At 35.9% G+C, this 16,993-nt stretch overlaps 2 protein-coding genes across 3 annotated transcripts; one reads left to right on the top strand and one right to left on the bottom strand.

Moving 5' to 3' along the window:
• The first annotated feature begins 5,886 nt into the window (after positions 1–5,886).
• LOC113276465 (polygalacturonase At1g48100-like) lies at positions 5,887–9,893 on the top strand. Its single transcript, XM_026526062.1, has 7 exons — positions 5,887–6,329; positions 6,989–7,120; positions 7,382–7,618; positions 7,713–7,757; positions 7,884–8,091; positions 8,869–9,059; positions 9,273–9,893. The coding sequence occupies exons 1-7, from the start codon at positions 5,985–5,987 to the stop codon at positions 9,663–9,665; spliced, it is 1,551 nt and encodes a 516-aa protein (XP_026381847.1). The 5' UTR covers positions 5,887–5,984; the 3' UTR covers positions 9,666–9,893.
• On the bottom strand, positions 9,473–12,808 carry LOC113276466 (peptide deformylase 1B, chloroplastic/mitochondrial-like). Of its 2 annotated transcripts, XR_003324404.1 has the most exons (7): positions 12,329–12,808; positions 12,042–12,234; positions 11,721–11,831; positions 11,233–11,295; positions 10,651–10,783; positions 10,429–10,522; positions 9,473–9,624 (listed from the first exon to the last, which is right to left on the bottom strand). XR_003324404.1 is itself a non-coding variant. In XM_026526063.1 (6 exons), exons 1-5 carry the CDS (start codon positions 12,688–12,690, stop codon positions 10,682–10,684), a joined length of 831 nt encoding a protein of 276 aa, XP_026381848.1. In that variant the 5' UTR covers positions 12,691–12,808; the 3' UTR covers positions 10,255–10,522; positions 10,651–10,681. The 2 variants fall into 2 exon arrangements, 1 of the variants encoding a protein (XP_026381848.1); XM_026526063.1 differs by lacking the exon at positions 9,473–9,624 and having other exon boundaries at positions 10,255–10,522.
• Between the last annotated feature and the right edge of the window lie 4,185 nt (positions 12,809–16,993).

Raw genomic sequence — 16,993 nt, 5'->3', positions numbered from 1 at the left:
GCCAAACTGCCAAACTCATATGCCTATAAGTCAGAAATAACATATAGGCATACACGATGGAGTTTCCAGCGAGCGATAGAGATTCCATCGCTACATGGTCATAAAAACGCTCGCTGGTCATTCCATCTCCAGCGACGGTCTGTATGTCGCTCGTTGATTTGAGCATCGCTCATCAGTTCCTCATCCAACGGCTACAATTTTTCCCCATCATAAATACCCAATTTTAAACTCACACCAGAATTTCTAAATATCTCTAAAATTTCTCAATCTTCTTCAAATCTAAAACAATCGTACCTTCTCTACAATTTTTATTTCTTGTAATATGGATTTACAATCTCAAAGTCAAGGAAAAGGCAAAGGTAAAAAAACCAAAGTCCCTGGTGCAAAATACAACATGATAGAAGATGAATGCATTTGTCGTAATTATGTTTTTTTACCCAAGATTGTACCGATGGTGCACAACAACATGGTAATACCTTGTGGGAAAATATATTCCGTAAATATGAAGAACAAACCATGAACATCAATGGTCATGATGCAAAAGGATTTCAATTATGAACGCCTAGAAAAAACATGTGTAGCAAATCGAATTTGACAGGATTCAAGCACAGATAGAACAACAAGCTGGATTTACTAACAACCAACCCAATGGAGATGATGATGAATATGGAATTGATGATGAGTTTGATGTAGTAGTTCCTCAAGATGATTGATGTATTAATTTAAGTTTTAATTTGAAGTATTGCATTTTTATTTTGATATGTTGTTGTTGCATTCTACTTAATATTAGTTTGAAATAAAAAGTTGATTAATTTTAAATGTTGTTGCTCATAAAATACATAACTTAATAAAATACATAACTTAATAAATTACATAACTTAATCATTATCTTCCATGCTCTGCCCAAAGATTCAATCTCAGGTCATCTCTTAAACTGTCACACAAATTTCGGTTCTGAATGTAATTAGTCATTTGAGAATAATTCCTTGCACGCCTCTTGATGGTTGAATCTCCGGCCTCAAATCTTCATCTTCATAGTTAGTCCACTCCGAATCACGACCGGTTTCCTGAATTACCATGTTATGAAGAATTATGCAAGTGAGCATAGTCTTGTGCATTTCACGAGGACTCAACCCACGATATGGGCCACAAATGATAGCGAACTTCCTCTTCAAAATTCCAAAAGCGCGTTCCAATCCTTACTCAATGCCATTTGGGCATCGTTAAAATGCCGGTATGAACAACCCAATGTACCGACAGGAGGCTGACGGTAGAATTGAACCAAGATGGACCATTTTGAGTAGATACCATCCGCAATATAATAACCATGAGTGTACTGATGGTCGTTGATCATGAAACGAACTTGGGGAAAAATTCCATGCTTTATATTTTCAAACAGATGCGACTTGTGCAAAACATTAATATCATTTTGTGAACCCAGAAGACCAAAAAAAACGTGTCATATCCAACAATCATAAGAAGCATCAGCTTCAAGGATAACTATTGGTTTTGGATAATCACCCTTATACTGACCATCCCAATAAACAGGGCATCCTTGCCATACCAAATGTATATAATCGAGACTACCTAGCATTCCTGGGGATCCCCTTTCCTCATTCTCCCTCAATATTTGTCTAACATCTTCCGCGGTTGGTTTTCGTAAATATGTTGGACCAAAATGATTAATCATTACTTCACAAAATAATGAAAGGTAAGTGAATGATGTTGTTTTACCCATACGAAGGTACTCATTGTTCGCATCTGCTAGAGTGCCATAACTTAGATTCCTTAAAGCCGAAGTAACTTTTTGTTCAAGACTATGACCTCTAATATTGAGTGCATCAAACTGATAATTAAATTGAGGGTTCTACTCGACAAATCTCTTCAATAATCTTAATCACCAGATGATGAGGCATATGAAATCGATCTTGAAAATTTTGATCAGAATACACACAATTGGGAAGAAAATAATTTTTCTTCAGCTTCTGATGGTAAAATTCCCTCCCTCGATACGCATACCTTCTTGAGAATACTTCTTATGGTTCTGGAACTCTAGGTATTTGGCTCGTATGTACAAACATCAAAGTGTCGATTAGTTTATTATCTTCAGCTTCCTCATCATCAAAGTTGTTGCAACCTCCTTCGATACATTTCTTGCTGTAATCTAAACTTATTCATAATAATATTCCTCTTTTCATTGGATCTAGCCATTGATGATTATGAAATCAAAATGAGAACAAAAATAGAGAAATTGGTGAAATATAGGTAGAAGTAGGTGTGAGTATCTTGGATAAATACAAGGGCGTATATATAGGAACCGGTATGGGGAAATAGCTGTTGCAAAACATATACTGGTCGATAATCTTAATATCGTCAGTGATACTATTTATATGGCGCGCTGGGATGTATGACACGTAGTGATACTCATAATATCGCCAGCGTTTTGGATAATAACGCTCGCTAGAAACTCGATCGCCCAGTGGTTTTTCCACAGTGGCACAATTGGTTTGTCATGCCATCTGGTATGCCAAACAGTTTTTTTTTTTTGCATGTGCGTAGGAATAGGCTTAATAGTTATTTGTAGGTGGTAAATAGGAAAAAAATAAAACTGAAAACTAAGAACTTTAGATTTTGTGAGATGAATGGTAAATAGAAAAAGTGTGGGTAGATTTTAAAACATAGTAACCCAATTGACAATGGTATATTATAATCCATAGTTCCCGCTAGAAAGTCACACATTTTTCAAGGATTTTTTCAAAGATCCACTAACACAAGTGACAAAGATAGCTTAAACCAGTTATCTTTTATCTTTAGGATGAATCGATCCGAGGCTTCACCAAAATCATTACTTGTATCCATTTATTGCTAATGTCTTTGGTGATATCATTGTTGCTAGTTTTTTTGGAGATGTCCTTGGTGTTGGTGTTGAAGATCTCTTGATATCGTTGATGATGCTACTGATCGACTTTTCCAATAAACCCATCAAAAAATACCTCAAAAAGAAAACCCCAAAAGAATTCAATTTTGCCATACATGCAACATTCCAAAAAAATCTTACCTATTGCGACATTATATTGCCCCATCTTAAAAATATACGCCACAAAAAGCAATTTTTAACCGCAATAACTTTCAAGTGCACATAAAAGTTTACTGCTACGGGAAGAAATTTTTGTCAAAAAATTTGGGGCAATAGCATGAAATGAGAGTAGCGCGACAAAGAGAGTGGCGCAGTAAATACGCAGTTGTAGTAAAAAATTTAACGGCTAAATAGGGATTTATGCCACAACCATAAGGTGCTACAGTTGGTCAATTTTCTTGTAATGCCATATGCGTGGCGGATTCACATTCACACAGTAATACAGCAAGCCAATCCATGAGCATGCACAAATCATTTCATCGTCAATAATTTCCTGCAAAACTTAAAGATTTTCTGAGTGAGATCCGTGAATATGTTTTGCTCACTAGTTAGGGAAGTAATCGTAGGCCACAGTGTCATATCTTCTTCTTTTTCTTCTTCTTGGCACGGAATGAAAACATGAAGTGAAATAACAGCTTCTTTTATAATGTCTGGCTGAAATTTATTAACAAACAAATCCAGAAAGTACTCTGATATCACATGCTCAACATTCCAAAACAACAATGTTGATCCTTCCCTAACAAAGATAAGACGTAATATTCTTCCATACAAGTTATCGAATCATCCGTGACTTTTCATAATCAGAAGATTATTAGCCAAAGATAAAACCTAACTAGAATTCTTAATTTAATTTATTCACAAGGGGCATCTTAAATTCTTCTGGATCCAGGGAGCTAGCAAGATAAGAAGGAAACAGAAGAACCAATACGTAAGTAGTAGATGTGGTTGTAACAATCTGCATGAGAAGAAAGAAGGAACATAACAGAAGGATAACCAAATAATGATCACTGAATATTTCTCATATGGGGACCAAAGTTCACGAGAGTAGGTTTAAGTTATCAAGCACTAGAGGACGTCCATGAAGGTCACAGTCAAGCTCCAACTATTAAATACCTTCATTCCAAAAAGTCTTATTGAATACCAGTGATTTTCGTCATGTAATAATATTACCTGCCAGAGGAAAATTCAAAAAATACTCGGACACAAAATGATAAATAAAATTAAAATATATGTCGATAGAATGAATAAATTAGTGTGGCTGTGATTTCTTTAGGTGTATGAAGTGTGAACCTCTCCTTGCTGATAAAACAAAGGATCGATTTTCGTATTATTGAGGTAAGGTTTACGTTACCGACTATAATAGGCTTCAGAGATTAACCAAAACTCAAAAAAGAAAATGTTTATATAACTGTTTGTTTTTTTTTAAGGAAGTTTATATAATATAACTGTTAAAAAAATATATATGTAAAATTCGGAAGCATTTATTATTGAAGGAAGAAATGTAAATCCGGAAGTGGTTGTGTTTTAAATACTTCAAAATTCTGGTATTTTAATGTTTTCTTTCGATAGTCATAGTTGGTGTGGATTTATATATAAATAATATACTGCAACCGTGCATTGTTGGGTCTGCACTAACCAATGGTCGAAGCATTGGTCGTCACAGTAACGGATTCTTGAAACAATATGAAACACATATGTTAGATGAGGCTGAACTTCAATGGTAGCACTGTAAATTTAAGAAAGTGATTGGATAAGAAGACAAATAATATTATAAGATTGGTTTCTTGTGACTTGTGAGATGGGGTTGGGTTTCAATGGTGGCAAATTTTTGTTATTTTTTGGCAACAAATATTATGACAAACAAATCACAGATGCACAGTGTAAGTGTTAAATTCAGCAAACAAAAACACAAATGTAATAATGGAGGTTGGAAAATTGCACTTTATTACTAAAATAAAACAACAATAACACTAGAAACTATGGGCTTTATAGTGGTTTTATTTTCTTGATTTGTTTTCAGAACATTTGGAAATTCATTTTAGAAAAACGTTTTCTAATTTATGGGTAGAAAAAAGGTTATCTTCAATGGTAGAGACATTAAATGATTAAAAGAATCTAACTGTGAATGGCGTTTGTTAGTAGTTAATGAGAAACAAAAAGACGAAATGCTACACAGATGAAACAATAAAACTACGAGAGTATATATCAAATTATGGTTATATATCCACCTGTTTTTTTTCCTTCTCATTTCTATGGTGTAGAAGGGGTGCAGCGTCTCTTCTGTGTTGCTTGCTAACAATCATCAAGACAAAAATGTAGAACAATAACCCGTGACCTTTGCATGTGACCATGAGAGGAGTGGTTATAATCAGTGCCTTTGGCTTTGACAAAGCTCTCGAGTCCTTCACGTGTGCCGTTTTGGCTTCTATACAGAATGCGAATTACAAACATTATGCATCAGCAGAACTTGGGAAATAAAATACCAAAAGCAGGTGATTAATCAGTTACACTGAAGGTCATAAGCAAAAGTGTTACATTGATGCTTAATTATGTTCGAAACGTAATACTCATTTCGTCCCAGAGAGTGAAAAGACCAGCTTTTTCTTGGACGGAGTATAAGGCTAAATATAATACTCAGAATGCTAGTGTTTTAACATGTATAGAGGTGATGCATATCTTAATAACACTGCTAATACCATCAAATTAGTGATACAAGATAAAGTAGCTGCCTTGTCAACATGCAACTTTGAGACAAGGTAACGTACAGTTTCTGTCAGTCCGTTGTTGATTGCTGTTTACAATTAACCCGCAAAATAAGATGTCAAAGCAAAAATACAACAAAAAGAAAAAGAAAAAGAAAAGATGTAGTAAAAGTTGAGAGAGAGCAAAAGGCATCAAAAAGGACGCTATCACACTATATTACGTCTGTGAGAAACTGGGTTCATGGGTTTTTGTGTTGTCTATTTAAACCAACATTCCCTTCAGAAGTAACTCACTTCCTCACTCTCCTCTTCTACTAATCTCTCTCTTTCCAAGTCTCTCATTTACTCCCCTTGACACTTTCAAGATGAGAGAAGTTAATCTAAAGCACTTCACATTTGCACTTCTCGTTACAATTCTAGTTTGGTCATCAACTTATCAATCTTGCAATGCAAGAAGAGGCAAACACTGGAGCCATAGCAGAACTACTTCAGATTCTCTGTATAAGAAGAAATATAAGAATCATGGTAACAGTTACAACCACCATGGTGGAGGTTATAAATCAAAATCTCCGCCTAAACCTCCTGTTAAAGGATACACTCCCGTTGTACCACCGCCAAGTTACGATGATGATAATCCAACCATAAGCTCTACAACGTTTAATGTGTTACAGTTTGGTGCTAAGGGAGATGGGAACACTGACGACACTAAAGTACAATTCCTATCTTCACACTATCATCAATAATAGGTTTTCAGGCCGGCAGATTATAATGTCAGTCGTTGTTATTGTTATAAAGTGTTCAAGAATATTAGAAAAGAGTTTCTGGTTGTTAGAACAGAACTTTTCGTTAGGTTCCTCCTAATTTTAGTTTAGAAATACTAATCCTAGGCTATAACAATTGCATAAAGAAAGTGTTTCTACAGATACAGTTCCAGCCAATAGAGAGAGCATGCGCCTAGTTGCACATTAGCAAATTGCAGTAACAGTGAAATGGCCAAGAGTGAAAGTTTCCCAACCTCAATGTTAGAAATGCAAGAACTTAGGTTATGTTTGAGCAATTCAGTCAAACTCATAGTGGTATTATTAAGAAGGAACTAAGAAGAACAATGAGGTATTTTTTCTTAATCGTATTTACAGAATGCAAGAAAATGACAAAAAAAATCTTGAGTAAATGACAGAAGCAGCTAGGCTGAGGTCCACCTTTTAGAGACTATTCCAGTTACGGTTAGTTTGGTTGAGATACCAAGCAATAATTGGATGCAGTTTTTATATAAGAACTACTGCAGACATACATTATCTTACCTCATCAGTTAGCATAAGTTTCTGTTTCCTCTAAAACTCAAAATTAGCTTTGTTTTTGTGCACCACAGGCTTTTGAAGCTGCATGGGTCGCTGCATGTAAGGTGGAGGCATCAACGGTTTTAGTGCCACCTAACTATGTTTTCCTTGTAGGACCCATCTCATTCTCGGGCCCATGCTGCCGACAAAACATCGTTTTTCAGGTAACTCTTGCACTCTCCTCGTAAAAATTCATTTGAGACATAGTGTTGAGGTGTAATTTTATACCTACACGTTAGTTTAAGGTCTGTAAAAGTTGGACACTGGGTTTTAAGAAAACCCTTTCGTTAGTCATTTGGGACTGAGTTTTCATAATCTTACATTTTAGGATCCTCCAGCATGATATTTTGGTTCAACACTTCAGTGGTTTATATATCAGAGAATTGAGATATTGACTGTTTCATCATGTGCCTAATCTTTGCCAGTTAGATGGGACGATAATTGCTCCAACGAGCTGGAAAGCTTGGGGTTCGGGGTTGTTTCAGTGGATTTTATTTTCAAAACTGAACGGAATTAGTGTTCAGGGTAAGGGTATCATCGACGGCCGTGGGTCTCTTTGGTGGAAGGAATCGTCCCAATTGGACGAATCAATAAACGATGAATCATTACTGGTTGTACCAATAACCAACACTACTACTGATAAAAATAATTCACAAGCTGTGGTAAGAAATTCGCTCATCTTCCTAACATACTCTATGTGTGATCTGAACTTTTCATAAATAATACGAGTTTCTGAGACAAATATTTTAACTGCAGACAAGCAGTGATCTCTTCGGAAAAATGCCAAGCATCAAACCAACAGTAAGAACAGTTTCATAATCTTCCTACCCATAAATTGTGATCTTTAAATAAATAAATAAAATAAGACTGCCACTAATGGCAAAATGCAAGAGATTTGACTGTAGATACCTGGGTTTTCCTATGCAGGCACTGAGATTCTACGGAAGCTTTAATGCAACAGTCACTGGTATAACAATTCAGAACAGCCCGCAGTGCCACCTCAAGTTTGATAACTGTGTTGGAGTTGAGGTCTTCAATATGAATGTCACATCTCCTGGTAACAGCCTCAACACCGATGGAATCCACCTGCAAAATTCTAAAGATGTCGTCATTCACAGCACAAACCTCGCCTGTGGTAATTTCAATGCTCGTATAGCAACTATTAATGTACTTTCAAATTTCTCGCAATCTGGGTTCTACCCCCAATGACCTTTTTCTAACATCCAGTTTTCAAAGATCAGTCATTTAGTCCCATCATGACAGAAAACAGAGACACTCCTAACAAAATAATTGAAACTGAAAAGGAGTTTTCACTTAAAGAAATAAGGGGTTCATTAGGCCTTAATCCCTAGCAAGCCACACAATCACCTGTATCAGATGGAACCAAGAACCTTGAGAGCTAGAATTTTAACCAACATATTTGAAAAAACCAATTAGACGTAGACTGCTTGAGTTAGTATACTCCCCATATTTGTTGCACCTAACTGAAAATCCAAGCAGCCTACTAACCCTTTCCACTAAACACCTTGTCCAACTTCATCCAAGTCATACTATGCCTTAGACTTATTTCAGCTTTCTATGGAAAAAACATGTTTTGGGTTTCTTGACAGTTCTCAGTTCACATTCAACACCTCAAGAACTACAAGAAACCTTCTAGTACTTGTAGATCTTGAAAACAAAGAGGCCAACCAATCTCAGGTTAGATTCTACAGACACGAAACCTTCAAACCATCCTGCTGTCCGCTCTCATAACTTTTCTTACCTACTACCTTCTACCACAACGACAACTTCTGCACTCCATAAAAGTGACAGCATTTACTTGAGAAACAAGTAAACCAAGAAATTTCTAGGGGAGAGTTAGCAACAATTTTCTCCTCTGCTGCTGACAACTTGTCCTCACTTTATTCTGCAGGTGATGATTGCGTATCTGTGCAAACTGGGTGCTCAAATATATACATTCATAATGTGAACTGTGGGCCAGGACATGGAATCAGCATAGGAGGATTAGGAAAGGATAATACCAAAGCCTGTGTCTCGAACATCACTGTTCGTGACGTTGTTATGCACAACACGACTAATGGTGTCAGGATCAAGACATGGCAGGTAAGAAAACCAATGCGTAAATATGACTGTATGAAATCCTACTGGTCTATTGATCATTTATGCTAAGTTTGAGCTGGCGACAACAATCAGTTTAATAGGAGCAAAATAGAAAACCCCAAGATCCTCGTTGACTTGGATTAGTCATTTTAGACTACGTGCTTTTTGCACTTAGAAGTTGACAATGTTGAAATGATGACATGTTACCTTGTGCAGGGGGGATCAGGATCTGTTCAAGGCGTTTTGTTCTCAAATATACAAGTTTCTGAAGTTGAGTTTCCTATTGTAATTGACCAGTACTATTGTGACAAGAGAATATGCAAGAACCAAACTTCTGCTGTAGCTCTATCAGGAATAAATTATGAAAAAATAAGAGGGACATACACAATTAAGCCAGTGCATTTTGCTTGTAGCGACAGCTTACCATGTGAAGGTGTAACACTAACCAACATCAAACTTGAGCCTCAGCAAGAACGCTACCGGATGTTCAACCCTTTCTGTTGGCAGACCTTTGGAGAGCTGAATACTCCCTCTCTCCCTCCAATCGACTGTTTGCAGATTGGCAAGCCTTCAAGTAACCGGATTCAGTCAGATCGTGATTCATGCTGAACAAACCTTTTGAAGATATTCTCATGTATTTTTATGTTCGGTTTTGATTATTTTGGGCATTGTGAGGTTGTGATATTCCAACCCCTTCACACCCTTAGCTATTATAGAATATATATTGGTTCTGATATTAGTATATAGGACTTGATGGTTGATAAAGTTAAAGTGATCCCTATTGTACAAGAGTATTTCTAGATATTGGATTTGGATAATAAGGAAAGTGTTATTAAACTTCTGGACCAATACGTTTTTTATCACAAAGAAAACATGCATCTATCAATGATCCATGCAATGAAAGATACCTCTGAAAAATAAAACGAGACTAAAAGCAAAATAATGAAACTACGTTGCAAAAAGGCGGCCTCGGCCTTTGTTGCAGAAACTCGTAAGAGCACTGCACATGTTGTAGTTGTTTTCTGCATTTGTATTAAATAATTATGATAGAGCCATTACTAAGCTAAAGTTCACAATTGCAGTTGAGATAACAAGATCTAATAAGTCAAGAAATGACAGATACTGACATATTCTCCAACGATTCATAAAAATTCCATCATGGGGAAATAAGTATTCAATGTATCTGCAAAATCAGCTCTGAAACAAAGAACTTGCATCTCACTGCATTAATTTATAATACGGCAAATGCCTCTGGTTTTAATATCAACAACTTGTGCATTTTTACGTTCCTCAGTTTACTGAAAACCTCTGCAACACAAATATATAGAATTTTAATGATCCAAGACTACTTAAGCAAGAGGAAATTATAAACCTCCATCTACGGCTCCCAATACATTGCATCTCCTGCCACTGTGTGAGATATTGCTTCTTCTTCATGATGAAGCGCCACACGTGCAAATTGGGTCCTATATCAATTATACACAAAGAAAATGGAGCTAAGAGAACAAACTAAGAAATCCATACACGTAGACATAATAAGAAATGAAAAAATTACTAACAAAGATATAAAGAGTTATAGACAGTTCTCTGTTACCAAATTATATCACGTAATCCTGTTTCCAGATTCATGATTTTCCAAAACCAGCAACCACCCTTGGTCTTCTACGATTGTCAACCTTCTCGGGGCTTGGAACCCCAGTCTTGTCTTCATACTTCTTTTCTAAGGCCTGGAAACCATATCACATGGTACAACAAACTGAGTTAGCTTAATCTATGATTCTATATTCTACAAAAGCAGACCAATTTCCAGCTTCCCTTTTAAAAGTTAAAACACATTAGTATTCATGACCGACCAAAGAATATTTATTCAAAGAACAATGATTTCTCAAAACAAAAAGCATGAAAGGGAAAGAACAAACTCTTTTTCTGTACATGTAAGCTTTACCTACAAAAGGCAATCATCTAGATCTGATAGAATGGTTCTGTTTTAAATAAAAATTAGAGTCTATCTGCCTACTTGACTAAAATAAAACAAGCATAGAGTAACCAAAAATGTTTCGATGGTGCTACTGAAACAATCAAAACATCAGAAAATACCAACCATGCTAAGTGCTACCAGTGTTATTTAATAATTACCCAGAGAAAAAATGAACAATTGTGGCACTCTTCCACTCACCTGTAGCTGTGCACGGATACTATCAATTACATCTTCGGTCATTCTATCAAAAAAGAGAGTTCCCTGCAGATTCATGAACAGACTTTATAACTACACATGTGCAAATTGGTTTAGAAAATATCAACTATCAAGTACACCAAGGCATAAACTTGAAGAAAGAAGCAGCACATATTACCGAGTTCCACAGAATCAATACATCATTCATTGGGCTCCGTTTTTACATGTGTTCATCCGTACATATTCAAAACTATGAAAATGAGTATTATATCTCTTTGTTTTAATATGCTCGTGAACACGGTCATCGACAAAAAGATGTAAATGCATGAAACTGAACTTGGAGATTCAAGTTGCAGTTTCGCTACCAATGTCTCCTGTTAAGGTTATTGACTATTATATTTGTAAATCGAACAATTAGATATACAGAACCCTCTCAGCAAAGAATGTTGATGACATTACTGAATGTGAGCATATCAAGGAGGTGAACAAACCTCTAGGTGATCAAATTCATGCTGGAAAATCCGTGCAGGGAGTTTTGATAAGCTAATTGTGAATCTTTCACCACTAATATCCCGCGCATCGATCTTAACAGACTCTGGTCTCTACACACAACACAAAAGAAGATAATACAAATCATTCTAAACCCACATTAATGGAATGAAAACAGCACATTATTTCTGAACCAGATAAATAACTATTCCTGTCAACTGTCTCAAACATGATGGTCCACTAAAACCAAATGCTTGAGATGATATTGTTTTTAATATAATTCAAATCCTCAAAATCCCGGACATATTTGTACGTTAAGTTACCTCAACATCTGCGTAAATTCCGGGAAAGGATAAGCAACCTTCTTCAAAATGAACCTTTTTCTGTGAAACTTTACTAATTCTTGGATTTACAAGAACAATTTCATCGCCAATACCACGTTCCCCTTCCGGATTAAAAACCATAAGGTGAACATTAATTCCAACTTGAGGCGCCGAAAGCCCAATACCATCAGTTCTGTTCAAACAAAAAAGAAAGCAATGAATGCTTCACACTATATCCTACTATAAGATAATCAAATTTCACTCTAAAAATTATAGACAATACTTACTTGTACATAATATCAAACATCACATCTGCTAATTTCTTTAAATTATCATCAAACGTATCGATTTTCTTATTCGCTGCTCTTAAAATTGGATCTGGGTATTCAACAATTTTGAGTGGTGACTCAAATAAGAGATCAGAGGGTGAAGCTACTTCGACTTCTTTAGATGTAAACCTACGTTTGGCGTGTGCTGAAACATCCAATAATGGAGTTCCTTTTAGGGTTTTAAATGAGATGGATTGATTATTGGAAGACGAAGAAGAGTGGTAGAGGCGTAAGTTGGTGGAGTGAGAAATGTGTCGTGAGAGGTGAGGGAGGAGTGTGCAGGATATAGATGAAGATTGAAGTAAGTTAGTAGAAGCCATTTAATGGCGCGGAAAATTTTCGGACGGAGTATGAAGATAGAGAAAAAAAACTTTTGGTGGGAGGATGATGAGAGGGGGAATTAGAGCAGAACCGGGTTTCAGTCTAACGTAATTGTTTGTTGGTTTGAAATCTTTGGATACTAGGACTGTTAGTGCTGATATATGATAATAAACCGAGTGTGCTCATGTGTAGCACTCGAAAATGCTAGCTAAGACCAAGTTGTATGGGCTGGATTTGGCTGGTAGATAGCCAAAAAAAAACGTGCTCTATTTTTTAACATTACTTCTCTCACTAGATATATCTCGCATATAAATTAGCGGCGAGATAATTTTGCTGAATAGTTCGGCGCATCCAATATCATCTTTTCGTTGAATGAAACCGCGCAACCTATTTGCACTGAACCATACAGTGCCAAAAGAAACCATTTTTTTAAAGAAACTAGCTTTAGACTGCTAGCTATAGAGTATGAACAACAAATAAATATGAGTTTTGCTACTTAGAACCAAACACGTGGTGACGGTACAACTGACAATGATATCGCTTCATCATTTGAATTTGAGATTTTTGAATTTCTTAACACTTTTGAGAGGGAGCCGGGATGCAAATTGAACTGACTTGACTAGCTTCAGAAAGTTTCTGAAGATGATTAAATGTTAGTACAATATTATGATGGCGTTGAACCATTCAGCGCAGCCTCGTTGTTTGGTTCCGCGACTAGCATACAAGATTAGAACACCACCATAGGACTTAGGAGGTTGTCCTTGCTGCCAATCTAAATACTAGATTAGGAGACCATAGGACTTAGCCTAACCCCCACCCATGTCCCCCACACTTTCCACCATGAAGTGTCATGGAGATAGTGGTTTAATGTCACACAAAAGGGGTCACTGCTAATCTCAACAAGGGGCTAAAATTTGACACCTCATGATGAAAAAGTGTGAGGGACATGGATGGGGGAAATGTAGCACGTTCGGTGTAGCACTATAGCAGACAGTGTAGTGAATCTCATCTCGGACAGTCTGACTCATCTGGGTGATTGTTTGATATTTTGACAATGTTATATATCTTGGTAAAATATTCGGTGAAATTTCGTAATCTGGGAGGAATTGTTTCCAAAATAATGTGTAGGTTTTTAACAATGTGTACAAGCCTGGCAAGTTGGGTTCCAACACAAGGCGGCTAATTTGTTAGCTCTTGTAAGTTATTATATCGAGGGCATGTTATGTGCTAGCACCACGAACACTGCACTGTGTACGGTATATTTTTGAATAAAAGTTTGAGATAGATATTACTTGAGAAGTTTTTGTCACTGATAAGGAACTTCTTAACTTCAGTTATTTGTTGATTTGAAAAGTTATCATAAGTTACCACAAGCTTGTTGTGTGATTGTACGGATAAGACATGAAGTTGAATAAACAACTTACTAATTCGTTTTATTATTAATTCAATCTTTTTATTTTAATGTATTCACCCATGTCGTCGACTCATAATTGGTTCCGGGAACAAAAGGATGACTAATAGACTTTCTAATGTTGCATAATATGAAGACTATACATCGATCACAGGAAAGGCACAATAAATAGAGTCACCTAGACAAGTTGTAGGGAAAATTAGACACCCTGGTTACCACTATGCAGGCATTGATAGACCAATTGTGTACCAATCTACGATCGCCAGATGGTATTTCACACAACCACAATCCTCGAAGTGCAGAAGAGATTACAATGGACATGTTTGTCAGAACATTGCTCGGTTGCACCCATTAGCGTTGGCATGTCAGGTTGGTTGTCAAATTTAGATGACAAAGCACATTCTTGATTTAGTCTCCTATAAGTCAGTTTCGGACTAGATTAGGTTTAAGAAGTAGAATATAAAAAAATCAAATATATCCTTGAAGAATCAAAGCCATCCTTGAAGAAAGGATATCAAATACTACACAAAGACATCTTGGAGAACTTCATTATCTTGTTTAATCAACCTATCTATTTATCGAAACAAGTGCTCTCTATATGAAACAATTCCTATGACGGTAAATGTACACTTGTGTATACACTTGATGATATTTGATCCCAAGACTTTTGTAAGAATGACCTTTTCCCTTGGAAAGGTCCTCATGTTGTAGCGAATGAAAATACGAATTCGACGAGCTAAGAATGACTCAATTTTGTTTTTTTGTATTCTTCTTGCAGTTATGTCACAACCTTTGTGATGTAATTGCTTTTGCTAATAAACTTTTCCATTTTAAAAAAAAGTTGAGTTCGTGACTAGGAAATTGTACACGAACTTTTGGCAACAGTTCGCGAACTAAAACCGTGAATACGTGACTAAAGGCCTATTTTAGTCAAGTTACTTGGTGTTTCATGTAACCACGCGATCCATCCCTTTGAAATTTGTGTGTGCGTTGCATAAAGTTATTTTCTAAACATCTTTGTTCTTCATGAACAAGAGTGAGGTTTCGGAAGACTTTACTTGGGGATCGTAAAGCACGGGGAATCTATCTTCTTTGATAGTTACGAAACCTGTTTCTAAGTGTTTTTCATAAACCCTAAATTTGATAGATCAAGATATCTATAGATTATTTCTAGTGATCTGGTGAGCAATATCATTTAGGTTAAGAAACGGTAAACCCTAATTGTTGAGGAGTATCTTTTAAAGAGAATTATACTAAAAGATTTTCAAGAGTATCTTATAAAGAGAATTGGTGTTATTCCAGAAGATTGACAAGATCAATTCGTAAAGAGAATTGGTGTTTTGCTAGGAGTTTTTACAGGTGCCACGAATACAACTGAAGCTGGCATTACATTTAGTCTGAAATCTGGTAGTAGGTAATTGGTGTAACATATTAAATCAGTATGTGTTCAATTTGGACTAGGTCCCAAGGTATTTCTATAAGATTGTAGTTTTTCTCGTTAACAAATATCTCTAGTGCCTGTGTTATTTCTTTTTCGCATTATATTATTTTATATTTATAATTGAAATATCACAGGTTGTATGTATTTAAACCTAGATAATATTTACTCAACTGCAAAGAACCTACAAGACTCGTTATTGATGAATTTTTATCTTGAAATATATATTACAAAACTTGTTTTTCTTGGAATTCGTTTCGTGAACAGTTCGGGTATATATGAGGTTTACCTTGTTAAAACAATCTTAAATACAATTTCGTAACCTAACATATATATTGTACATATAGGTTCCCGAAAAAAAAGTTGGTGGTGTACTGGTTACCTTCTCCTTTTTAATTGGTACCAAAGAAGGCAAACACCATAAAGACCTAATAAGTCTGTGTTTATAGAGATTTGAACCTATAGACATGAATTTGAGCATGTATCAACCAAGTTCAATTTACGTACCACCAGAATTTGATTGGAACAAATTACTTATGGTGGAAAATAGCGATGCATTCCTTCTTGCAAGCTTGTGATTTCCAAATTTGGTTTTGAGTAGTCAAGGGTTATCATCCTTCAATGGTCACTGTGAATAATATAACAACTGTAAAGGATACATTAGCTATGACGATATTGAAAACAATGTTGCAAAGCATAATTATAATGAATTGAATGCTAGTATATTTTCATAAGCTAAGATCTCCAGCATCATGTGATTACATGTGAAACTTCGAAGACGTATTTGAAAGTAATACCGTAGAGAAAGAAGCAAGGCTTCAAAACCTAATATTTGACTGGAAAAACCTTCGTATGTCTGATGATGAAACCTTTGATGAATTTAACCAAAAACTCGTCTCAGATAGTTAACTCCTCACATTCGTTAGGAAGAACAATTTCGAAGAAATACATTGTATGTAAAATTATAAGGTTTCTACCATCAAGATACGAGTCTAAAAAACATGCCATCACAGAAGCAAACGGTCTTTCAACACTAACAAAGAGTAATCTAGTTGGCAAGTTCAAGATTGATAATGAACACCAGTATGAAAAAGAGATAAGTATTTCTCTATAATGTTGTAAACAACACTAGTCCGTTTGAGAGTAAAACTACCATGCCAAAGACTAAGGATGATACTCCACGACAATTTAGAAAAATATTGAGAAACTAGAAAAATAGATTTTTTAAAGATTAACATCTCCTAATCCTAAGTCTCGGACTTATGTTGATGATGTTGTTAAATGCTTCAACTGTCGTGGGATCGTGCATTTATCTTATGTGTCCCCTAGCAGGGACCATAAACAACTAGCATACACTGCAACTCTCCTAACTTTAGATGATATGCATGACGATTATTAATATCCAAAGTATACATGCGAGTTAGCATTAACTCCTGTAAGATTTTTTTCTGAC

The sequence above is a fragment of the Papaver somniferum genome, chromosome 4, assembly GCF_003573695.1.
Source record: "Papaver somniferum cultivar HN1 chromosome 4, ASM357369v1, whole genome shotgun sequence".
Classification (NCBI taxonomy): Eukaryota; Viridiplantae; Streptophyta; class Magnoliopsida; order Ranunculales; family Papaveraceae; genus Papaver; species Papaver somniferum.
This window is presented reverse-complemented; position numbering and strand designations above follow the sequence as displayed.